This window comes from Leucoraja erinacea, chromosome 31, assembly GCF_028641065.1.
Source record: "Leucoraja erinacea ecotype New England chromosome 31, Leri_hhj_1, whole genome shotgun sequence".
Taxonomy (NCBI): domain Eukaryota; kingdom Metazoa; phylum Chordata; class Chondrichthyes; order Rajiformes; family Rajidae; genus Leucoraja; species Leucoraja erinaceus.
The window spans coordinates 19,845,941-19,869,444 of record NC_073407.1 but is presented as its reverse complement, the minus strand read 5'-3'; the positions used below and the strand labels follow the sequence as shown (position 1 = coordinate 19,869,444).

The following is a 23,504-nucleotide window of genomic DNA, read 5'->3' as shown; positions in this document are numbered from 1 at the left end:
GACAATTATACATAAAGCTTCTGGCTAGGTATTGGTCGAAACACCAGATGAGAGTGATTAAAATCACATGAGGTTGGGGGGGGGGAGATGCTGCTGATGCGACTGTGTACTTGTACACTAAACCGTGCATTTTGGTGCAGATGCAATACAAATTTAAAAATCGACAAGTCAAGGACTTAAGTAGAAAAATCAAAGTTGCCATGTATTTATCATATCATTTGAAACAGGTATGGCTGAAACTTAGTTCCTGAAATTTTATTCCTGAAACCTAAGAGCAAGCTATTCAACCACCAACTTAAACATGGTTTTCAAACTACGCCAGAAACAGCATTTTCACTAAGAAAAATGACAGTACTCACAAACAGCAACGTTTATAACAAAAATTCAACGTTTAAAAGGGAAATCTACCTCCAAAAAAGTTACCTTTTTAATGCGCCATTACCCTAAATACATGACTGTCCATCCAAAATTAATTTGCTACATATCAAATGTCACATTTTTAGAGAATTAAAGAATAAAAAACACATGAATGTTGTATTTTACAGATCATTATCTTCATGGGTGTATATGAGACAGGGGATTTTCACCTCCTGGACTGCCGTATTTCACCCAAATAGATTAAATGAGACAGCAGTAAATGGGGAAACTCAATTCAGCAGAATTTCATTGAGATATGACGAAGGAACCAAACCCAGTTTTGGTATATTTACCATTTCACTTTTTTTTAATTTGTCTTCCGTTATATTATTCCACAAGTGGATCTCCAAGAACGAAGGACCTCAATCACCCAAGAAATGGAACAAAGATTTAATGGGAAAACTCTGGCTCATTTGAATAAATTCCCATCATAAATAGCTGGGTTTAAATGTTAATCTTGGTCCATCAAATTGGAAGAAAAATAAACCCACAGATTTATTAAATTTTTTTCAGACATTATTAAAGTCATCCTGGATTTTGGCCTTACAGAAAGTCAGATTTTTTCCCTTGTAAGTGGGGACAGCGCAATGCGTGTGGAGCAAGCAATATGATCATTAATTCTGAAATAACCAATATATAATATGAATGTCAAAAATATGCTCATATATGGCTATGCGATCTATCATGAAGATGATGCAGCAGACTAGTACTTGAATTGTAGGTTGAAAACAGCATCAATGACAGTCAAACACACTTTCCATTTCACCTGTTCAATTTGTCTGTCTTAGAATAACAATGTTGAAAATAGCTTTAAAGTAGGAGAAAAAACTTGGCAGGGTTCAGAAAATAAAGTAACACAATGGAAATTCTATGACCACGATGGTTGAAGAGAAACATATGGAGGAAGTTGCAAATTGAATGATTGGAGATCACACAAAATAAGATAGAATTTCCAGGGAAACCTAGGTTAAGCACGGATTTGACTACCGTTTCAAGATACTGATGAATTACACAGAGGTGCCATGGTGTGGGAGGGGGAGTAACAGAAGAGGGAAACTTTTTCCCCCACTGGTTAGGCTTGAAAAGTAGTGAATATTTCAAAAAACTATTATCAGTGATCATGTAAAAACTTCAACACTCAAGGGATGATAAAGATTTGAAGCCCTACTGCTAGATCAACTACCAACTTTGAATCCAAAAATGTAAGACTCTTTTCTTCGAAGGAGTTATAGAACATGGTATTAGTTAACAGATAATCCATATTTTCATTGATCAGCAGACATGCTGGAGGGGATAAATAACCTTGTACTGTTCCTTGCGTTACAGATGCTGCAACACACCTAGTCTCATTGCTTGTGTTTTTGTTTAAAAGTGAACATTTTATTTCAGTTGAATGATGTTATCAATTCTATATTGGCATCAATATCAAGAAGAGTCTTGTATGCTAACATGAGAACTAAACGCGACTTGATGAAATTGCTCATCATGAAACAGTGCTTTGAAAAGCAATTTGGAAGGTTTGTTGGGAATACATCAGAAATTATCCCCATACATGCTTGAATTTAATCTATTTGCATGTGCAAAGAACCTGAACTTGATAACTGAGGCTAAAAACAGCATCTATCAAGTTGCTCCATATTAACGACTGTAACTGGAATACTCTTTTCTGGATCATTGGCCAATAACCCTTCCCTCAAAGCTTCAAGAGGGTAGATTGTTAGAAATTGCATGACTACCTATGTGAGGTATGTCTGTGTATGTAAGTATGCAGTTCACACAACATGCAACGCACAGCATCTTGCATCGCACAGCAAGTTGTCTACTTTGTACCAAGTGAGGTGCACATACTGTTTAAAAGTAGATTTATCATGGTTCTGGGAATTGGTTTGATATTGTACTTTGCATTCAGTGATACAAGTTGCATATGATGATCACAAAGCAAAGGTATTCACAGTCGCTTGCCAATTTGAAAGGAAACATTTTTTTTAAGTAAGCAGGGGTCTCAAGCCTACAACTGATCATTCATTCCGTTTACCCAAGCTTGACTCATCAGCCATGAAGAGCAATGGTTGATCAAATGGTATAATCCAACCACAGTAAATAAAGTCTGTAACACCTTAAAATAAAAACACTGAAGACAAATATTCTTAAGATGCAATGGTAAAAATCTTTGGAGCACTGCGGTCATCTCTAATTCCATAACAGGATGGAAAATATTTCTGAATGGATACTGCATTGAGATTTTACAGTCACAACCAGCAATGGACTTACACATGATTCTTCCCTCACCGAGAAAGGGAAATATATAACCATTGATGGGTGACCGACCCACTGAATTTAAAATGGTGGCAGAAGTATCTTATACACTGCAGATGGTGAAATTTAGTGGTGTACAATTAACCCCCCACAAAAATAAATTACTTTTTCCGCCTCAAAGCAGGACGACGACCACGCACTGCCCTGCCAGATCTTGTTCTGGGAATTTTGCGTTCCACAGGCCTATCCTCCTCACCTAGCTCATTTTCTTCGCCTTTGACATTCGTCTTTTCGCCCTCCTTCTCTGCCAGGCAGCTATCAGTCAGGTGCTCGTCTTCACCATCCTCCGTCTCACTGGGCTCCTCGGTCTTGGACGAGCCCAGGTCACATTCCTCATTCCCATCCTGCTCTTCATCTGCCACCTCACTGCCCACAATAGAGCTCGACTCACATTTGTCAGAGCCGGGTTCCTGCTTCCCCTCCACTTTGCCACTTGGCATTTCGTTCTTTGTACACGGGCTGTCTGTTAAGTTGCAATCAAACTTTACATCCGGCATATTGCCAATGACTGTATCACCTTGATCACCACCATCCAGATTCTCAGCCTGGAGGTTCTGCAAAGGGGAACAACTGTCTATATTGTTACGATCGGCTGCATTTGGAATGGTACCGTCATCTGAAGGTGTAGCAGTTTCAGCTTCACAACTCGACTCACATTTGTCAGAGCCAGGTTCCTGCTCCCCCTCCACTTTGCCACATAGCATTTCGTTCTTTGTACACGGGATGTCTATTAAGTTGCTATCAAACTTCACATCAGACATATTGCCAATGACTGTATCACCTTGATCACTGCCATCTGGATTCTCAGGCTGGAGCTTCTGCAAAGGGGAACAACTGTCTATATTGTTACCATTGGCTGCATTGGGAATGATATCATCATCTGTAGGTGTAGCAGTTTCAGCTTCACAACTTGCCACTTCCATTTCAGGATCGTTGCCAGTGATGTTTGCAGATTTTAGGTCTTCCTCTGCTTGGTTGCCACTTGCTGGTATTTGATCATCTGTTGAACCAAGGCTGTCCACCACAGAAACCGCTGGTTCTTGATAAGATACTGATAAATAATCCTGGGCTCTTTGTGCTTTGTAACCCTGTATCAACAAAGAAATCAGGAAAAAACTGACAAAGGCTCAAATCACAGATTACTGCAAACAAATAGCATTAATACTTCCTCTTCAAGATCCATGCTTTGTTTTTTCCTGCTTAAGAATGTTGTGAAGTGACCAATTTTGAGCTGACTTCCTCCTTTAGTACCACGCTAGCACAAGCACAAAATGCGGGAACAACACCACATATTATTAGGGATTTGAATGTACCAGTCCCCACCCCCAACGCATAAGCATGTGATACACTTATGAGTTTAAGGAGAAGCAGCAAAAGATGTCGTCTTCACACATTTGACCATGCACCGTTTTTCCAATTATGCGACTTAATGTCATTGAATTTTTCAAAAAACTGTTAAGAAAATTTGCAGCTGTACAGCTTCGTACCTTTGTTGCATCTAATCCATTCCAAGCAAAAACAAATCCAATATAATTACATTTAGTTAGTCAGCTCGAAATTGAACGACAAAAGTGACAACGAAACTTTTTGCTCCATTACTTTCTATAGAACAATTAACACGTCAAGAAACATATGCTGCTATATTAAGATGGAAAAGAGAAATGCGAAACCCCAAGAATTAGTAGGTAAAGCAAGCAGCTTGCAGTCCAGCAAACAATAACTGCATGACGACAGATTACAAATTAGTGAAAAGGATTCAAATAAATGAGAAACATAAGATGACAATTGGACTGCCATTATACATTACTTTAAATGTAAAACAAATAGCACAGTAGCCATAATTTAAACCTTCAAAGCTCAATAGAAAATGAATGCTTAACAGGTCACAGACTTGCTCCAATTTTCCTTCGCGAGGATACATTATCAATACCTCTTCATTAGCATTTTGCATTGAGGGATCGGTAACAACATTAAATGCATCCAGATCTAGCAAAAGGATAGATGCAAAGCAAACCTAGTTTGCCAAACAATGTGCCCCAATGCCCGTGTCCTTTCCCACATTGATTCCACAGCATTTCTGGGTGGCAGTACCTCAATTATAAATTTTCAACTGTTTTATTTCTGGTGAATCATGTCTATAAAATTCTTTCATTTAAATCAATGGAACAAAGTTCGCAAACATGGTATTCCCATCTAGTTTGGAGCTATTAAAATGATTGATTTTCCAAATATAAACCACTTCATTCTCATTTTGACCAGTTAAAGAGAGGTACGCTGAATAGGACAAAACTTAAAACTGCATGGTACATTTTCACCAACACAACATGGATGATTAAATGCTTGATCAAACAGCACCCCAGGGAGATTAAATACTTCAGGTACATTTCCTTAAACTGGGAAAATTCTAGTTGCTTACTGAAGTACATTTGGTAGAAGTGAAGGGACTTTAAAGCAAGCCTGAGACTACGCTAAACACCATAATTGGAAAGCACAGAAAGAGAGAAGCCCTGGAGAAAGGGCCCAGGAAGGAAGGGGGTGTATTAGGGATGGGGGTGAGAAAGGGTGGTAGTAAGAAGAAAGGTGGATTAAAAAAGAAGATGGAAAAGAAAGGTAAAGAAACTAGGTGGGTTGAGAGATGATAAAGATAGCGAGGAGAGAAAGAAAATGAAATATTGGCCACTTAATGGAACAACCATCTCACCTGAAAGTTCTGAAAATGCATCAGTGACTTGCAGTGGGTAAATCTGGCAGTGGACTCAGAATGGTAGAATTTATGACACAGCTTGCAGAGGAAACCTGTCACAGGGACCACATATTGCTGGCCTGTGGAGGAGAGGGGAACCAAGACGATCACTAAGTTACATTGAATGTGCCCTAATCATAAAAGCACACAAACCAAAAGTAAACACGGAATTGCACACAATATTTACTTTAAAAAACAAAATTTAACTGTATAATAATTAACAGAAAATTGGCACAATCAGCATTATGAAGTAAGGCGATCCATAAAAGTAAATCGACTTCCAGATTCAGAGATAAATGGAGGTGCATAGTGAAAGGCTTTCATGGTAATATAATGGAAAGTCACAATTATTTTATGGATACATATTGTTTTAGTACAAGAACCAATTTAGTCATCTGCACTAGATATAACTAGGCACTTGGGGTAGGCTCAGCAACAGGTGAATAACAATCAGAACTGGAATATATTGTTTGTAATCAACCGTTTCTAAATAACTTAAAAAAGGCAATCTATATATTTTAAATTGAATGGAAAAGACTGAACTTTGGAAAAACATGGCCCATTTAAACTTGTTTTTAAAGGTTCTGCTGTTTGGTGTATGAACTCAATGTCCGAGGTGTCAAAAGCGATAATTAAAACAACGGTAGACAAAAATGCTGGAGAAACTCAGTGGGCGAGGCAGCATCTATGGAGCAAAGGAATAGGTCGGATTACTTTCTCTGGCCAGCTTTCCAATCTGAAATAGCATTTTATAAAAAACTAATTGGATAAATTTGGGATTCGAAGAAAAGGACTTGTAAAGGCAAAATACAAAGATGGAGCTTTGACGTTGTGCCTGAAATGATTAAAATATGAGGCTATGGACAAAGTTCATCTGTATTCTCGAGTTTAGAAAGTTGACGGGTAACATACTCAAGATATTTTTTAAAAATTAAGATGTGAGTAATTGCAGTGACTATTTCTTCTCGTGGAAATATCTTGAACAAAAGATCGTATTAATGCTATCAGGGAATTTCAATTCACTAGCATCTTCACATCTGGAATTTGTTCCCCCAGGGAAACGGTGGACAGTGGAGCTCCATTGAAATGTTCACATTCGGGACAGACAGGTTTTTTAAATCATGTATTGAAGGATAAAATAAAAGATGAAAAATGGAGTGAAACGCAAGTTCAATCACAATCCAGCTCAATGGCAGGGTACAGGCCCGAGGAATGAAGACTGATTATTTCTAAGTTGACAATATTTTCAGGGAGACATCACCCTTGTCATTTTCATGCAAAATAGTGAAGTTTGGAAAATGGCAGAGGAATAGTAATGTTTATCACAGAAAGAGATTTATCCGGACTGACATAAAGGCATTTAGGATAGGATGTCTCTGGTTCTATTTGCAGATTAGTCCAAACAATTACTGAAACAATTTAGAGGAATACAGTAATTGGAGAAGGCAGATGGGCATGTCTATCCTGTCAGTGGATGCTATCATAATCTAAACCAAGAAGCTCCGAAAAAAAGGATAAAAAGGATTTTAAAAAAATGGTTTCAATGTGTTGAAATGGGGATGAGACACCTAAGCCTTCACACTTTACTTTTAATTAAGTTTTCCTATTTTGCACGCTAACAATAATAAACCACCTATCAATCCATGCACACAAAATGCATCTCTTATTTATATCAAGACAGTATACCTATCTGCTCCCTTCTTTCCCCCCCCCCCCCCCCCCAAATTATGGCTCATTATAACACCAGTCCTTTTACAATCTATTATTCTACTATTCTTTAATTGCTAAATTAAATTAACAAATCTGAGGGCAGATGTGTGCAATGGATTTGTACATCTGAGATCAGAACAAACTCTTTATATGCAGAAAGTTTGAGTTATCATAATTGATGCCAAATCGTGTCCATAATTTAATAGATTAAAATCTTGTTAAAAATACAGCATGGGGGTAATCAGACTAACAGCAACCATTTAAAACCAGTGATGATAATCACAGTGCATAACAGCCTTCTAGAAACAAGTATAATATCACAACTCAATTTGAAAACACAAATAATCTATTTTGTTTTAACTCCCAATGCACCTCTTTAGATCAATTTGTGTTGCCTGGCAAAACAGTTCATTATCGTTCTTTAAACTGAGGGCAAAATAATTATTCTGTTCCTTCCTTTTTCTACGTATCCACCAAGCTAAACTTTCCCCATAATTGTTCTCTAGCCCGATCCTGAACCCATATTTTCCTTGAGGTACTTTCCCAGTTCCACAGTCCTCTTCAGATGCACCATATAGACCCAGTAGTTTTGACAATCCTATTTGTACCAAACTGCTCACACGCCAAGGAAGATCAGAAAGCAGATGACATCATCAGCTAGCAATGCAGACTGAGCTTCCTTTCAAACCTGGCACCATCATCCCAACATGATTGTCCTCACTGGTTATTTACTCCCCTTGGCAATATCTCAGACCAAACCAACCATTTGTCACATGGGGGTTTCATTTTGACTCCTTAACGTGAACCTCATACATATCTAGCCATGGCATTTCCCTTGTATTTGTGCAACTTCTTTGAATCCGATAATTCTCTGATCCTTATTTCTTTCCATCTACCACCATCAGCCATGGCCCCATCCATCCAGGTTTTTAATTATGGAATTGTAGTCAACTTTATATCATTCTCTTTGGGATCCTGTTCAAAATCTATACTTCCAGCTGAACGCTTCTGTCACCAATCCTGAACTTCTCTTTACTTGGTGCTTATCTGATATGATAATGTAAGATTCCTTGATTTCTTACATTGGATATATTACAAAAAATCCAGTGTAGAAAATGTGGAACATTTCATTAAATTAAAAACTAACATTTGTGTGATTTTCCCAGTCTTCATTATTAAGTTTGCCTTACTTGGGTGAATTTATTAGGGTTTAATGAAGAAAAGCACTGATCAACATTACTTTTTCAGTACTCACCGTATACAGTCTCTGTATCATATGGCTCCTTCCGGTATTCTGACATCAAGGTCTAAATATACAAAGCAGATGGGTTTTTTTTCTCCCCCATTCTAAAATACACATTTATTCAAGAAATTGTAAATACCATGTTATTTCATAGATGTCAAGCAAAGCCAGAGGGCATAATTTTTGAGGTGGGGGGGGGGGGGGTCAGACAAGTCAGGTCAGATAGCATCTCTGGAGAAAAGGAATAGGCGATGTTTTAGGTTGAGGAGTGTCTCGATCCAAAACGTCACCTATTCCTTTTCTCTAGAGATGCTCTCTCACCAGCTGAGTTACTCCAGCTTATTGTGTCCATCTAAAGGTTTAGAGGGATATGGGCCAAATGCGGCAAATGGGACTAGTTCAGGTAGGCAACTGGGTCAGCATGGGTGAGTTGGGCCAAAACTTACAATCCATGCTGAGGTTGTTTAAGATTACCTCTACCAGGTTAACTGTTAATTTCCTAACTAAAGGGCCTTTATGTGTTTCTTCTCCCTCTTATGAGGGAATTAAAAAAAATAAGTAGCAATCCCCTTTCTCAATAGGTTTCAATCTCCAAATAAGCTATCCTTTCAGCAGTACCATGTCACACGACTGCCAATCTTTGTGATTCTTAACCTCCAATCTGTTCAGAGTTTGTGAAATTTGTTTCAATTACCCCGATTGAGTATTTAGCAATTTTAGCTGGTAATCTACATTATTTTAGAGCTGCATTTTATTACTGCAATTCCTTTGCTTCCTGAAAAAAAAAATGAATTGACAATTCCTACCAAATAATTTGCTAATCTAGACTAACTGCTACTCATCTCTCAACATCTTAATTAAAAAAATCCTTCCATCTCTTCCACCTTTCCCATTTATGCAATATACTCTGGCTCTGTCTGCCTGGGACTTTAAGCTCGTGCACATACCCTATTTTCTTCACACTGGCAATGATTGCTATTCTGTCCATTCTCTGGCTCCCAATTTATAAAAATCCCTCTCTAAACTTTAGTTTCTACCCTCATTTAAGATACTCTTTAAAATCTCCTTCATACGATGTTTGGTCATCTGCCCTTGCCTCATTTTATACAGTTGGTATCAAACTTTGATAATGTGGGGAAAATCCTTTAATATATTAGCAATACTGTACAAATGAGTACCTGTAGTAACACATTAAAACAAAAATGTATCTTCCATGACAAATGATTTCATTAGAGTTGTAAAGATTAACTCCATAAAAAACAGTAATAGAACAGTTAAAGATATAGCTTCATCATCCATACTGTATTGAATAACAATTGTTATTTAAACATGACGGAATGAGGAATTGCAAGCCGTTCTGGCAGCATATTGACAAACCTGAGAATCACTATCACTTAAACTATCAGAATCGCAGTCGTCACCCTCGGTCATTCCTTCTTCATCATCTTCATCAAAGCAACCAACTGCATCAACAGTAATCATGTCCTCTGGATCATCTTGTCCAGCCTGATCTTTATCCAGGGAGCTGCGCTGCAATTTAACCTGGCAACAAATGCAATTTAACAATGTACAATTACACAGGGTGTTGAACATAAAGAAGTGGTATACCCGCCTAAATCTCAAATGTGTATATTTTCTGAAAACCTTCCCCAAGTATCAACCCATCCACCCTTCCTGTCCCTTCCAACTCTCAATTATGTGGCTTAGATAGTTCCAGTTTTTAAATGAATTGTCCATATTTGGACTTTGCATTAGCAGTTGACACTACCTATGTATGGAAAAGTCAAGAGAAGAGGTTCATCAACACAAATGCAAGATTTTGAAATGTTTTAAAGGCAGAAATATTTCGATGCTTCTGCCTTGGGACAGGAGAAAGAAGAAGAGGGAGCAAGGGACAAACCCTTGGATGTGTCCGGAGATACCAGAATGAGTTACGAAAAATCACTGGTGGAGATGCTCTCCTATAAGATACTTGTTTTGTTATTTTTAATGTACCAATGATATAGGGACATGAATATAAATGTAACGGTTGCAAAAGATTTTAAAGACAGTCAATTAAATTTGTGATCGAAATCTTGCAACATCAATCAAGGCGAGCATTAATCTGCCATTGCATAAATTATTAAATTATAATTAATAAATAATTTGTTAATGTCTAAGAAGGGATGTCTACCATTGCTTGGTTTTGCCGAGGCGACTCCTGACACCCAGCAATGTTGTTTAACCATCCTGTGAACAGGTCTCATAAAAAATTCATTTGTCAAATTGCAGTGCAATGTGGGAATACCGATTTAAGATGGCTCTGAAAGTGATCTCATCAAGTCCTTCATACTTCTTGAAAAGATCTGAAAGGACCAGTACGAAGGGTTGGGCATTCAGCACTCAGATGAAAAATCTCTCCACTCATGAAATAGCAATATAAACCCGTTAAAATTCTTCTCCAAAGTAGATGGAGGCAGTCCCCAAGCACATTCAAGGCAGAGAATGATAGACATAGATAATAAGGAAATCAACGTAGTTGGGTTAACGCAGATACTGGAGTTAAAGCAAAAACAAAATCAGACATGATCTTACAGGATAGCACAGTAGACCATTGGGGCGGGATGGGCTATTCCTACCTCGAACGTTCTAATGTGACATCCCGCCAAATAATTGTTTAAAATTAATGCAAGGGAGCTTACATCTTGGATATCGTTGAGAATAACAAGTATGACCTATTCCGGCACAAATATTGTTCTATTAAAGATACAGATAATTAATTCTACCTTTTGTTCACAGATTATATACATTACAATTAGCACGGTGGCATAGTGGTAGAGCTATTGCCTTACAGCGCCAGAGACCTGGGTTCCATCCTCAGAGATGCTGCTGCCTGTCCCGCTGAGTTACTCCAGCTTTTTGTGTCTAAGAACAAACATTTTTATTTACACGCTTAGATATTTGCATCCCAAACAGCTATCTGGAAGAGCCATTTTTGGACAGTCAATAAAAATAAGTAATACCAAACTGTATTTAGTATACTTTGTTTGTAAGTTTTCAGAAAATGAGCTGAGTTTATAACCAAAAAAGTTCTTAAGTAAATTAAGTTCATCTGGCTGCCTCTAAAGCAGGACATGGATTGGTGCAATCTTTCCAAATAGTTAGACCTACTCAGCCAAAACACGCCTGTTGATCTTGGGGTCAGAAGGAAATGTGCATAATTTCTATCTTTTTAGCAGGAGAAAGGAGCATTGTTTAAAAAGATTATAACAAGAGTCATTGAGCATTACAGAAAAGAAACAGGTCCATCAACCCTGCAATCAAACTGCAGAATTACTCATATTTCAGTAATGCTACATTAATCCCATTTAAAAAAATGTTCTAAACATTCTCTTCAACACCCCCAGATACTACACATCTCCACACTAGAGGCAAATTACAGTGTGGGGTCTGGGAGAATACCAAAGAACTTGGAAGAAATCAACGCAGTCACAGTGAAAAGGTGCAAATTCCATACAAACAGCACTTGATTATGATTGAAATCTGCCATTTGGGCTCAGAGTCAGCTGAATGCAATACTTTTCAGCTTTAACATCCATTTGACTATGCAAATAAGAACGTAGGTCTATTAAAATAACGCATTGCACATAAATATTAGCCTACTCTGGGTATGGAGTTGAACACAGAACTTTCTAAAGCTGACAAAACCAAGTCCAAGTGCAAAAGTGGGATCTTAAAGAACATGTCCAAATGAAGACATTTTTCAGATAAGTATCTCAATGGTCTCTAGGCAAGTCATGGATAACAGTCCAATCATCACAAAGCACCTTGGTCATTGCCTTTACACTCGTCCTAAGACAGCAAAACCTCAAATTGAAAATCCTCATTGCTCAAGTATTCAAGTCACTTCATGATGTTGGTCCTCCTAATTATCTGCAATCTCAATTGCTCCTACATCCATTCAAGAACTCCCTGCTTCTTGCACATGCCTGATTTTACACCCAGTCTCTGCCAATCTGTTTTTCCACTCATCCAAGCTCTGAAACATCCATAATATACTATAACACTATTATTTTTTTACGATAATTTATAAAACTCATCTCTTAGACGTCACTTGTTCAGCTGTTCTAACATCATCTTGTGTCTCATTGGTAAAAATGTATTCAATAACACAATTATGAAGCCCCATTTCAGTTTCAATTCATTGAAGGTTCCGTATAAATGTTGCCATTGAACGCTGTAATTCATCTGCACTGCTCTAGGGCACAGGAATAGCTATTCCAAATGCATGAAAGTAAATCGACCTAAAAATGTCCCACAAATCCCACTGTGGAAACAAGTGAAAAGCTTTGATAAAAGGTTACTGTACCTCTTGCACTTTCTGCTTGTGTTCTGGCGACTTCATGTGCTCCACAAACTTGCGGGGGGTTTTGAAATGTCTGCTGCAAACAGTGCAGAAAGGCCGCAGAGAGTACTTAGAAAGCTAGTGAGAAACAGAGAACATAAATGACGTAGCTGCAGCATGGGACGGGATTTGCCTAGTGGTTTCAATTTTTAAAAATTTAAATGAAGCACAAAAGAAATGGAGTGGCCGTTTCTTGATTATTATACTACTCATGTCGTTTTGGCTGGGGCTACATCCATCTCGAAATTAAAGATAATGCATGCACCACTGCACCAACAACCCGGAAAGAATATACACAAATAGTGTCAGAGCAAATTTCAAAACAACGTATGGGCCGTCAAATTGTTTTGTACAGCTGGGCATTATGACATGATGAAAATAAAAGTCCTTCAGTTGTGACTTCCCTTCCCCGAGTGACCCTCTGACTTAAACAGATTCCAGTACCATTACAATCAGTCTGAAGGGTCTCGACTTGAATCATCGCCTATACATGTTCCCCAGAGATGCTACCTAATCTGCTCATTTACTTCAGTACTTTGTGCTTTGTTTTTTCCAGTACTACACACAAGTATGAGCATCAAATCCAACAGCAGTATCATAATTTTCAAAGTAGGAGGCTTTTTAACAAATCATTTTATTATTTTTCTACAATGATAATTTACAGGGAATCGGGATCAAAGTAGTCCCACACCACCCTTCGCAATTCTAACAGGATAGCGTATTACAGCATGGAAACAGGCCATTCAGACCATCATGCCCGTACCAACCAGTGGGAAGCCATCCCTATTAATCCCATCTTTCAGCATTTGGCCCATAGCCTTAAATGCCTAGGCGATTGAAGTGCTTGTGTGGACATTTCTTAAATACTGTCAGCGACCATTTTCAGCATTCTATCTGGCAGTACAACCCATCACTCTTTCGCAGAAAGCTTCTCCTCAGATTTCCTCCAAATCTCTTACCCCTTACCCTAAACTCCATCTTCTAGATTTGTTCACCTTTGATAAGGAAAACTTATTGAACATCCCCGTGACTTGTGTGAGTTATCTCGGGGAGCTCCGTCCGGTTTCCTCCCACACTCCAGAAACGGATAGGTTTGTGGGCTAATTGGCTTGGTAAAATTGTAAATTGCCCCTAGTGTGTGTAGGATAGTGTTGCGTACAGGAATCGCTGGTTGACATAGTGTTGCATACAGACTCAGTGGGCCAAAGGGCCTGTTTCTGCAGTGTATCTCTAAACTGCCAGTCCATTACGGGTACTGACCTGCCCTCCAGCTACAGAGATCTACAAGCGTCGTATCCTCAAAAAGGCAGGTAGCATCAGAGACCCAGACCACCCTGGCTACACTCTCATTTCACTCCTGCCATTATTATTTGTCATGGTATTTACATAAAACTATGTTTACATATCTGTTGTGCTGCTGCAAGTAAGAATTTCATTGTTCTGTTTTGGGACAAACGATAATAGAACATTCTTGACTTGACTCATGATGATGCAACCCAAAATGTTTTGAGGATATTTTCTTGTAGTAAAAATATTTAAGCATATTTCAACAAAAGCAAGACAGAAAATGCTTTAAATGCACAAGATTCGTTAACACCTGAAATGTTAGTCCAAAGATTCAGAGGAACTCTCAATATTCAAAAGGAAAACTAACTTTTAACTTAACGACACTCATCAAATGGTAGTACAACACAAGCAATAACTGTGGAAAGATTTTCTGTCTACCTTGTGTGTCTGTGTCCTGCGGTGTTCAATTATATTCCCTCTGAAATGACCCTGGCAGGTACTGCACCATCTGGGTCGTTTTTTGTCACTGTAAAGCAAGAAAGGGTTACTTAGAACTGGCTGGGGTATCCAGTCCTGCAGATTTTACCTGATCTCACCTTTCAAAAATTGCTTTAGTGGGAGTGGGGAGTGTTTGGACACAACTGGAATATTTAGGGAATGCTAAATAAATACAGGATAGAAAATTAAAATTATATAGTTGCAAGATTCAAAAGTGAGGTAGAAAGAGTCTTCGGAATATAAAACCGGCATTTGAACAATTAACCTGAGTAATATGTTTGTGCTGAAGATTATACATAATTCAACACTTGAGATTTCTTTCTGTCCAAGTTATCAATCTCCAGCAATTGCACCCACCTTTCTCTGCTTCTTCCCACCGAGCTTGTCGCTGGAATTAATGTGGACATACAAGCATTACTCATCTGCTGAATCTCCAAGAGTCTCTGATGATGGCGTGTCCCTATCATGTGCTTCTGAAAGTTCTTTGAAAGAAAAGAGCAAATTGAGACATTAACAATTTTTTAACCAAATATGCAAAATCCAAGCAATACTGGACAGAATCATAAGTTTTCTTCAGACAAGTTTTACATTTGTTTTGAGCGCATTTCTGCATCCGTCATCCAACGGATATTGCGAGAACCTGTTAAGCGCCTTTCTCAAATGCTTACCTTGACAATAAGTCGAGAAGTCTTCGCTGACAGGGCATTCCATAAGACACGTGGAGTCTTTGCTGAATTATGCATTTCTCCTTCACTTGTTGCATTATACAATTTCTAAGACATTTCTCAGACAAGTTCTGGGCACCAGGTTATGTGAAACATATTGTCAAGCTTCAAAGGGTTCAGAAAATTTTTGAGGATGTTGTCAGGACTAGAGGGTGTGAGCTATATGGAAAGGTTGAGTAGGCTGGGTCTCTATTCCATGGAGCGCAGGCGGATGAGGGGAGATCTTACAGAGGTATACAAAATCATGAGAGGAACAGATCGGGTAGATGCACAGAGTCTTTTGCCCAGAGTAGGGGAATCGAGGACCAGAGGACATAGGTTCAAGGTGATGGGGAAAAGATTTAATAGGAATCCGAGGGGTAGCTTTTTCACACAAAGGGTGGTGGGTGTATGGACAAGCTGCTAGAGAAACAATTAGACAGGTACATGGATAGGGCAGGTTTACAGGGATATGGACCAAGCGCAGGAAAGTGGGACTAGTGTAGCTGGGACATCCTTGGCCGGTGTGGGAGTTGGACCAAAGGGCCTGTTTCCACATTGTATCACTATGACATTATTTTAGATAAAATATTTTGAGAGTTGAAAAGAGGGTTGTCTTCAACCTGCATAACCTTCCTTGCAACAATGTGAGTGTCAGGTGACAGTATATAAAGCACACAGTAATTTGGCAGCCTGTTGCTCTGGCTTTTAAACTTTCATACAGTATCAGAAAATTCACCTTATTCCCCTTTCGAATGGAAGCAATTCTGCTCCAAGCTGAGTGCAAGTGTTAAAGTGTAGGATACAGGGGAAATCTGGCTACTTCATCAGAATAAAGGTGTGTTGCTGATCCAATTTGCCACTGTAAACAGAGGGAAATGGCTCAGACTGCATCTGTGCATCTCCCCACGATACATCCATCCAATACCACCTCTAGAGGGAACCACTGTGAATTACCATCTTCTGCGCAATTGTTGCAAGCAGAAGGTCCGCATGGATTGGTGCAGATTCATTGGCTGTACAGCCTTGCCTGTGCAGCTGTTGCATCAATAATAACTTCTTTACATGTATGAACTGGTCTTCCCAGTTACAAACTATAGATTCCTCGTCATTTAAATTAAGCTTGTTTGTAGTCTTTCATGTGAATAGCTACCTTAAGGGGAATATTATACAAATGATCAAAGATCCTTTCCATTGTTCATTCAATTATACAAGTCAGTGCCACTTGCCTTACCTTTTGATTATAGCAGTTGACATTACAGATATAACAGATGAACTTGATAGGCATGGAATCCAACTCCTCCCCAGAGTCCTCATTGGCCATGGATCCAGAATCAGCTGCAGACGTACTGATTGCCCGACTCTCACTGCTCTGCTGGATCGTTACTTTTAGTGAACTCATGGTACTCAGCACCTATAAGATACATATTTACACTTGTTTTCACAGTAAACCCTATCATTCAGTGGGAATCAAGACCAATTTGAACAGAGGGGGATAGTCAGCAAAAGCACAATACTTGCTTTGTTAATTGACATGTGGCATACAAATCATCGTAGTATCTTGTGCATCATTTACACAAACAATTCCTCATTTCCAAAGATACGTATGTGAATCAAGAGTTGCAAAATAACAAACATATCCCATTTCTTTTACTTTCATTTCCTCAACCAGAAGGAACAAACTGTTACAAAAGATAAAACAATTCACAAAACCTTCCTCCTGAAATTTCACCAGGTTTAGGTCCAAATTGTATCACTGTCACTTGGCATAAAAGGGCATCATGATCAATGAGAGATCCACGAGTAAAGGCCCTGTCCCACTTTGCCGAGTTACTCACAAACTTAAATAAATTCACTTTTAGCATTTTCCTTGTGGATCATCTCAAAGTTAAACTAAATTGCACTAGATGGGAACTTTCTTGGAATAAAGATCCCACGCCCCCAAACTACCATCAATACTTCTTCATTAGTTAACAATAGAGATTTTACAATCAAAACAAGAAAGCCATATCACCTTTGGCCATCTCTTAGTGCAAATCTATAGACTTTGAAATCTAAGATTGTCATCATGCTTAATTGGAACAGTATTTTTTCTGCTATTGTGGGGATTTCCTACATAATTAGTATTACCTATTCATAGAAAAATAACATAGAATAATACAGCACATGAAAGGGTCTTCCACCCCACAATGTTTGTGTCGAACATGATGCTAAGTTAAACTGATTTCATCTGCCCATACGTACATGATCCATATCCTTCTATTCCCTACACTTCTGTACGCCTATCCAAAAGCCTCTTAAATTCCACTTTCGTATCAGCCTCCACCACCCCCTGGCAGTGCATTCCAGACCCCCATCACTCTATGTAAAAAACCTGCATCTCCATTAAAGTTTCCCCCTCACTGCTTATAACAATGCCCTCCAGTGTTGAACATTTCCATCTTAAGAAAAAGGTTCTACCCCGTCTACACCTCTCATAATTGTATATATTTCTATCAAGTCTCAACCCAACCTCCGATGTTCCAGAGAAAACAATCCAAGTCTACCCAACCTCTGTAGCTGAAACTCTCCAATCCAGGCTGCATTCTGGTAAACTTCCTCTGCACCCTTTCAACAGCCTCCCATTTTACCTGCAATGGGTGACCAGAACTGCACGCAATAATCCAAATGTGGCCTAACCAAAGTCCTGTAGACCTGCATCGTAACTTTGTGAATTTTATACTCACTGCTCCCAGCAATGAAGGCAAGCATACCATATGCTTTCTTAACTACTCTATCTACTGCGCTGCCACATTCAGTGAGCTATGAACTTGGACTTCAAGATCCCTCTGCACATCAATGCTGTTAAGGGTCTTATCATTAACTGTTTACTATCTCCTTACATTCAACCTCCCAAAGTACACCTCACACTTGCTTGGGTTTAACTCCATTTGAAAATTTTTCCGCCATTTCTACAGCTGGTCTATATCCCGCTGTATCTTCTGACAGCATTTCTCGCTGTTTGCAACTCCTCCAATTTTGGTGTTATCACCAAATTTACATTTAGGTTTCAGTAATTTATTTCTATCACAAACAGCAGTGGTCCTAGCACAGATCCCCGCAGAACTCTACTGGTCACAGGCCTCCAGCCAGAATATCTACCCATCTCCATAACCCTGTCTTCTATGAATAAACCAGTTCTGAATCCATACGACCAAGTCATAATGAATCTCTTACATCTTAATCTTCTGGATCACCCTACCATGACTGGCCTTATCAAATGCCTTGATAAAATTCATGAACACAACATTCACCGCCCTACCTTCAATCTCCTGCGTCACCTCAAAAAACTCAACCAAGTTATTGAGACAGGACCTGATGCGTACAAAACCGTGCAGGTTATCCCTAATTAACCCATTCTTTTCCAAATGGGAGTAAATCCTATCATGAAGAATTCTCTCCAATAGTTTCCCTCCCACTAGTTTATGTGAGGCTCACTGGCCTATAGTTGTCTGGATTCTCTCTACTTCCTTTCTTAAACAAAGGAACAACATCGGCCATTCACCAGCCCTCTGGGACCTCGCCTTTGACTGGAGAAGAAACAAAGATCCTCACCAAGGCCTCTGTAATCTCTGCTCTTACCTCCCTAAATAACCTGGGATAGATCCCATCAAGCCGCGGGAACTTATTTAACATAATGTCTTCAATAGCCTCAGCATCACCTCCGTCTCAATCTCAAACTGCCCTAGCAGATTTGTATTCTCCACTGATATCTCCAATACTGACCTTGTTTCTCTATAACAAAAGGATGCATTTTAATTTTATTGCAATCTGCAAAAGCAAAAAAAAAAAAATCAGAAACCACACTATCTTTGATAAGTGATCTTCACAAATTCCAAAGAAAAATAATGATGTTTGGTTTATGTCAACCCGCCCTTGTTAAGCCACGAACTACACCGAGAACCATCCAAAGATACGCATGTTTAATGGGGATATCGGTCTTCCATTAAACCATTATGGCTTCCTCCACTTGACCAAAGGCATAATGTAAGGAACCAAACAGTGAAAAAGTTATTCTTACCTCTGCGTTCGCTGCATTGGGTTCTAAATTCTCACCAGCTGCACTCTCTTCATTTTTACCCGTTTCTGTAAATAGATTAACAAAAATAAATAAACTGCTTTTCCAAGCAATCTGACAGGCAGACTGGAATCTAGCTGCCACTACCAGGATAGATCCAGAAGAGGCTATAGAATATAAAATACCATAGCAGTTGGCAAAAAAAGCTTCTAATTTTGAAGAAACGGGAAGCTATTGGAAAAAGTTTACATTGGCACGTTCTCTTACTGCAATTGGACACTACAGAGGACAGCAGAATCTCATCCAGGTAAGAAAACTACAAAAAAACTCAAACTATGTAAAAGTTCTGTGGTAAATTCAACAACCTGATTTATTCCATTACGGTTAATCCGTAGATATTTACTTGAGAATAACTTGAATGTTACTCTCGCAGTGATTGTCCCAAAGTTCTCCCTCAACTGACAATACACGTGCAAAAGCTCAACCAATCATATATTTACTCAATCACAATTTCCAGATTTTCAGCTGTTATCCTTAGTACAGTATTTCCAGTGTTAGCCTCTGTATCATCAGTCAACTATAACAATGTACCTAAAGACACTGACAAAATCCATTTGTTTGGATAAGAAGTAGCAACACAACCACTTACAATGTTTTTCTTGAAATTCACATAGGTGGAAACCACTGGGAAATGTGGGAGTCAGAAAATAACATAGGGTGGTGATAAACAATCATCCATACCTCTATAACAGATATATATCACTGGATGTTACAATTAAGTGTTAAAGTGCAGGTGATTTGTTGGCCTTTGTTAGTTAAAGCAGAGTACTTCTGCACTTTTATTACAGATTCCCAAAGTAATTTTCATTAAATCACCTTCATTCGTTGTACTCTTTGATATGGTTGGCTCGCCCGAATTAGACTGTTCAATTACATCATCATCATTTTGGCTGCAGAAAGAAGAAAATGACTGTTAAATCCCACTGAGTTAATGGAAGTAACAGGACACAAGTAACAGAGGGTATCATGGAAATAATTTTTTTAATATTGAGAAGATTTCCAACCACGATGAATTAGGCGCACAGAATTTTTAATTGCTAAGGCTTAATGGAAAAGGGAATAACAGCACTTTATCCAGTTGAAAGAATGGAACAAAACCCTCAAGATAATTGTAAATGATATAACTGGATGATTTTTTGAGCTAATTTTCACAAATTGTTTTATTCTATAACTGTTATTCTATAATGGATTTATACACGGGACACAAGTTTATCTTGAATACTATCCTTCTAGTGACAACATTCTCGTTCAATCAGTATCACCAAATCCAAAGGATTAACTGGGCAGTAAACCACATTTTATTTAGGGATACAAGACACTGCAGATCTGGAATCTTGAGCAAAAGAAACAAACTACATGAGGAACACAGCAAACAACACATAATCTCTGGTGGGAAATGGACAGACATTGTTTTGGGTCAGGAGTGAGGGGAGATAAGTAGCAGAAAGAGGTGAGGGGAAGGGGTGGGACAAGAGCTGGGAGAAAGGTGAATCCAGGGGCTGATTCAGATGAGTTGGAGAGGAAGAGAAGGTGGAGATAGTAACATAGGCTGGAGGTGATAAGTGGATAACCCAAAGGGCTACAGATGGTGGAATCTGATAAGGAAAGGTGAAGGTGAAAACATAGAACTTAAAGGAGCTACAGGTAGTAGATCAGAATGATGGGGTGGGGGTGAGTAGGAAGAGGGGAAAGAAAATGTGAAAGAGAGAACCCGCATAGATCAGGAGAAAGAGGGTGGTTTACCTGCAATTGGAGAATTGGCACCCCAGCGGAATATGAAGGGCTGTTCATGTAGTTTGTATGCTAACTCAATTTGGCAATGGAAGAGGCCGCAGACAAATACACCGGTAAGGGAACGGACAGGGGGACTGAGGTGGCTTAGGAAAACCTACTGAGTTTTTTTTGCATTGTGTCTCTTAGTTACAACCAGATAAGCCAAAAAATTCCAAACTCATTCTCTATGATCCCAAGCCAAAATGAAGTGCAGAGTTGTGAAGAACTGGGGTATATTTCTTTTTAAAGTCACAATAGGAAATTGCTTTTCGAAAACAATTCAAATACAATAATATGATGATCTACAAATCTTAAAATGTATAGCCCCTTTTAAGAAAGTGAGAGGAAGAGAAGAAGAAACAAAAATAGGATATGTAGTATTATAATTTCCACCCTGTAACGTTATTAACCGATCTACATACTCATAATTTTCCCAGTTGCTGTACTGCTTCATTATTTCTGGGAAAACCTCTTCTGGTGCTGTTCTATGTTTGAGACCAGAGACAGCTTAGCCTAGGCTAGATCATATTTAATCCAGTAATTTTGTAGTGAACGGCCAGCCTTCTATTACTCACCCACTGTTGAAGCGCAGAAATTGTACATAAACTGGAGCACAGATTTAAAGAGCCAGATGCTCTTTACATTCTACTCCTCAGCTTTATAGCAGAGATGGTCAAGATTAAAAGCTTGACCACATTAATTTAAATGGGATATTTGACTCCGGGGGAAATTAAGGGCAGGTAAGTAGTTTAGTTATTTTTCTTCATCTTGACGTTTTAATTTTAGTTTTACGGTATCTTACATTTATTTTTATTCTCCAAGAGAGTGAAGCTGAGAATGGGCCATCAGGATCTTCTAATGATGGGCAGTAGCAATTCGATTTAAATGCAACTATATGGCAGATTTATTAAAAATGTAAGAAAAGGTGCCCATAAATCACCAATAAACATTTTTTTTATTTGAATTCTAAAATACTGAAGAATTTTTATTTTCTTAAAGACATGCATTTTACTTATTTAAGGTCACTGCTACAAATCTTAAGCTCAATTTTGCCATTTAAAAACCTATTTAAACAATTATTATCAGACGATTGCAGTCTTACTTCACAGAGCATCATACAAACTGGTTTAAAAGTCCATGGTGTTAATACTCCAAGTCAACAGCTGGAGTAAAAAATATTAAAACAAGTTCATCTAAATTACCTTGGGCATCCCCTCAGGTTAGGCCAATTGCTGCGTTCGAAATTCAAAATAAGAACATGCAACTGACTCACATTATTGTGTTGTGCAAAACATATGCACAAAGATATTCAGTAGAAATAAAGCCTCGACCGTCGAGATAAACAATTTATCTTGAAGAAACAAAGCACAGCTTCAATTACGTATAAACTATTCCCCAGGGTTAAAGGTGTATTCACCTCCCACCCCCCCAAGATCCGTTGCTCATTCTTTGCTCATTTACAATGCACCTGTACAACATTATCTATGGTGAATGATAATTACAATTCCAACTTTAGCAATTCTGAAGTGCTGCTAGTGAAACACGATTTTGCTGGAAACTCAAATGGCTATTTTATGCGAATGTCTGAATTGCACAACATAAAATTGTGTCTCCTTTCCTCTCACATATATTTCCTCAAAATAGCTAAGTATTTCAAGGTCATTCTAAGTATTTAAAGATCATCATATTATTCTATTTGAATTAAAAAATAAATATACCTTAATTTTTCCAAATTATTTATCTCATATTGTCTTGGAAATATGTCAAATGGATTCATAATTTTCATTTTCAATTAATAGTAACAAAAGATTATATGATGGTTTCAGCAGGTGATGAAGCACATCATGGAAGATTTATTTGCAGCGCTGTGGATCTATTGTCAAAGGCTCATTTCTGATAAAAAACAACAATGTCTGCGAGCACTTGATGTCCCAGGGGAAGGTGGGATAAAGAGAACCAATTTAAATAAAATCCCAAGTACCTCCCAAGCTTTCTCCTTTTTACTTCTGGTTCATCAGCTTTCATGGAGTCCTGAGTTTTCAGAGATAGAGAAACAGCTGCCTTCTTTGTATCAACATGTTTATTACCTGAGGCAAAATAATACAATTATTTCTATTTACAAAGTTGCAAGTGAAAATGCTTACCTTCCCATTGATTAATTTGGTCTAATAGAAGTCACCATACCAAGTTGCTTAATTCAATATTTTGTTATACTGATGGAGAGGATTACACATTTTAAATTACCAAATCAATTTCTTGCAACTTTACAAAAGTGGTTTCAGACTTCATAAATTAACATTACAATTTAATGA

General features: G+C 38.4%; 1 protein-coding gene across 1 annotated transcript in view; it reads right to left on the bottom strand.

Moving 5' to 3' along the window:
* Nucleotides 1–176: 176 nt before the first annotated feature.
* Nucleotides 177–23,504, bottom strand: part of LOC129712051 (cip1-interacting zinc finger protein-like) — a 34,439-nt gene continuing 11,111 nt past the window's right edge. Inside the window, exons 5-15 of the mRNA XM_055660203.1 lie at nucleotides 23,174–23,279; nucleotides 20,236–20,309; nucleotides 19,363–19,427; nucleotides 16,537–16,716; nucleotides 14,956–15,080; nucleotides 14,539–14,626; nucleotides 12,778–12,891; nucleotides 9,807–9,971; nucleotides 8,442–8,493; nucleotides 5,435–5,556; nucleotides 177–3,821 (exon numbers count right to left, since the gene is read on the bottom strand). Coding sequence (XP_055516178.1) covers nucleotides 2,835–3,821; nucleotides 5,435–5,556; nucleotides 8,442–8,493; nucleotides 9,807–9,971; nucleotides 12,778–12,891; nucleotides 14,539–14,626; nucleotides 14,956–15,080; nucleotides 16,537–16,716; nucleotides 19,363–19,427; nucleotides 20,236–20,309; nucleotides 23,174–23,279 — 2,078 coding nt within the window. The 3' untranslated portion in view covers nucleotides 177–2,834. The remainder of the gene's footprint in view (nucleotides 3,822–5,434; nucleotides 5,557–8,441; nucleotides 8,494–9,806; nucleotides 9,972–12,777; nucleotides 12,892–14,538; nucleotides 14,627–14,955; nucleotides 15,081–16,536; nucleotides 16,717–19,362; nucleotides 19,428–20,235; nucleotides 20,310–23,173; nucleotides 23,280–23,504) is intronic.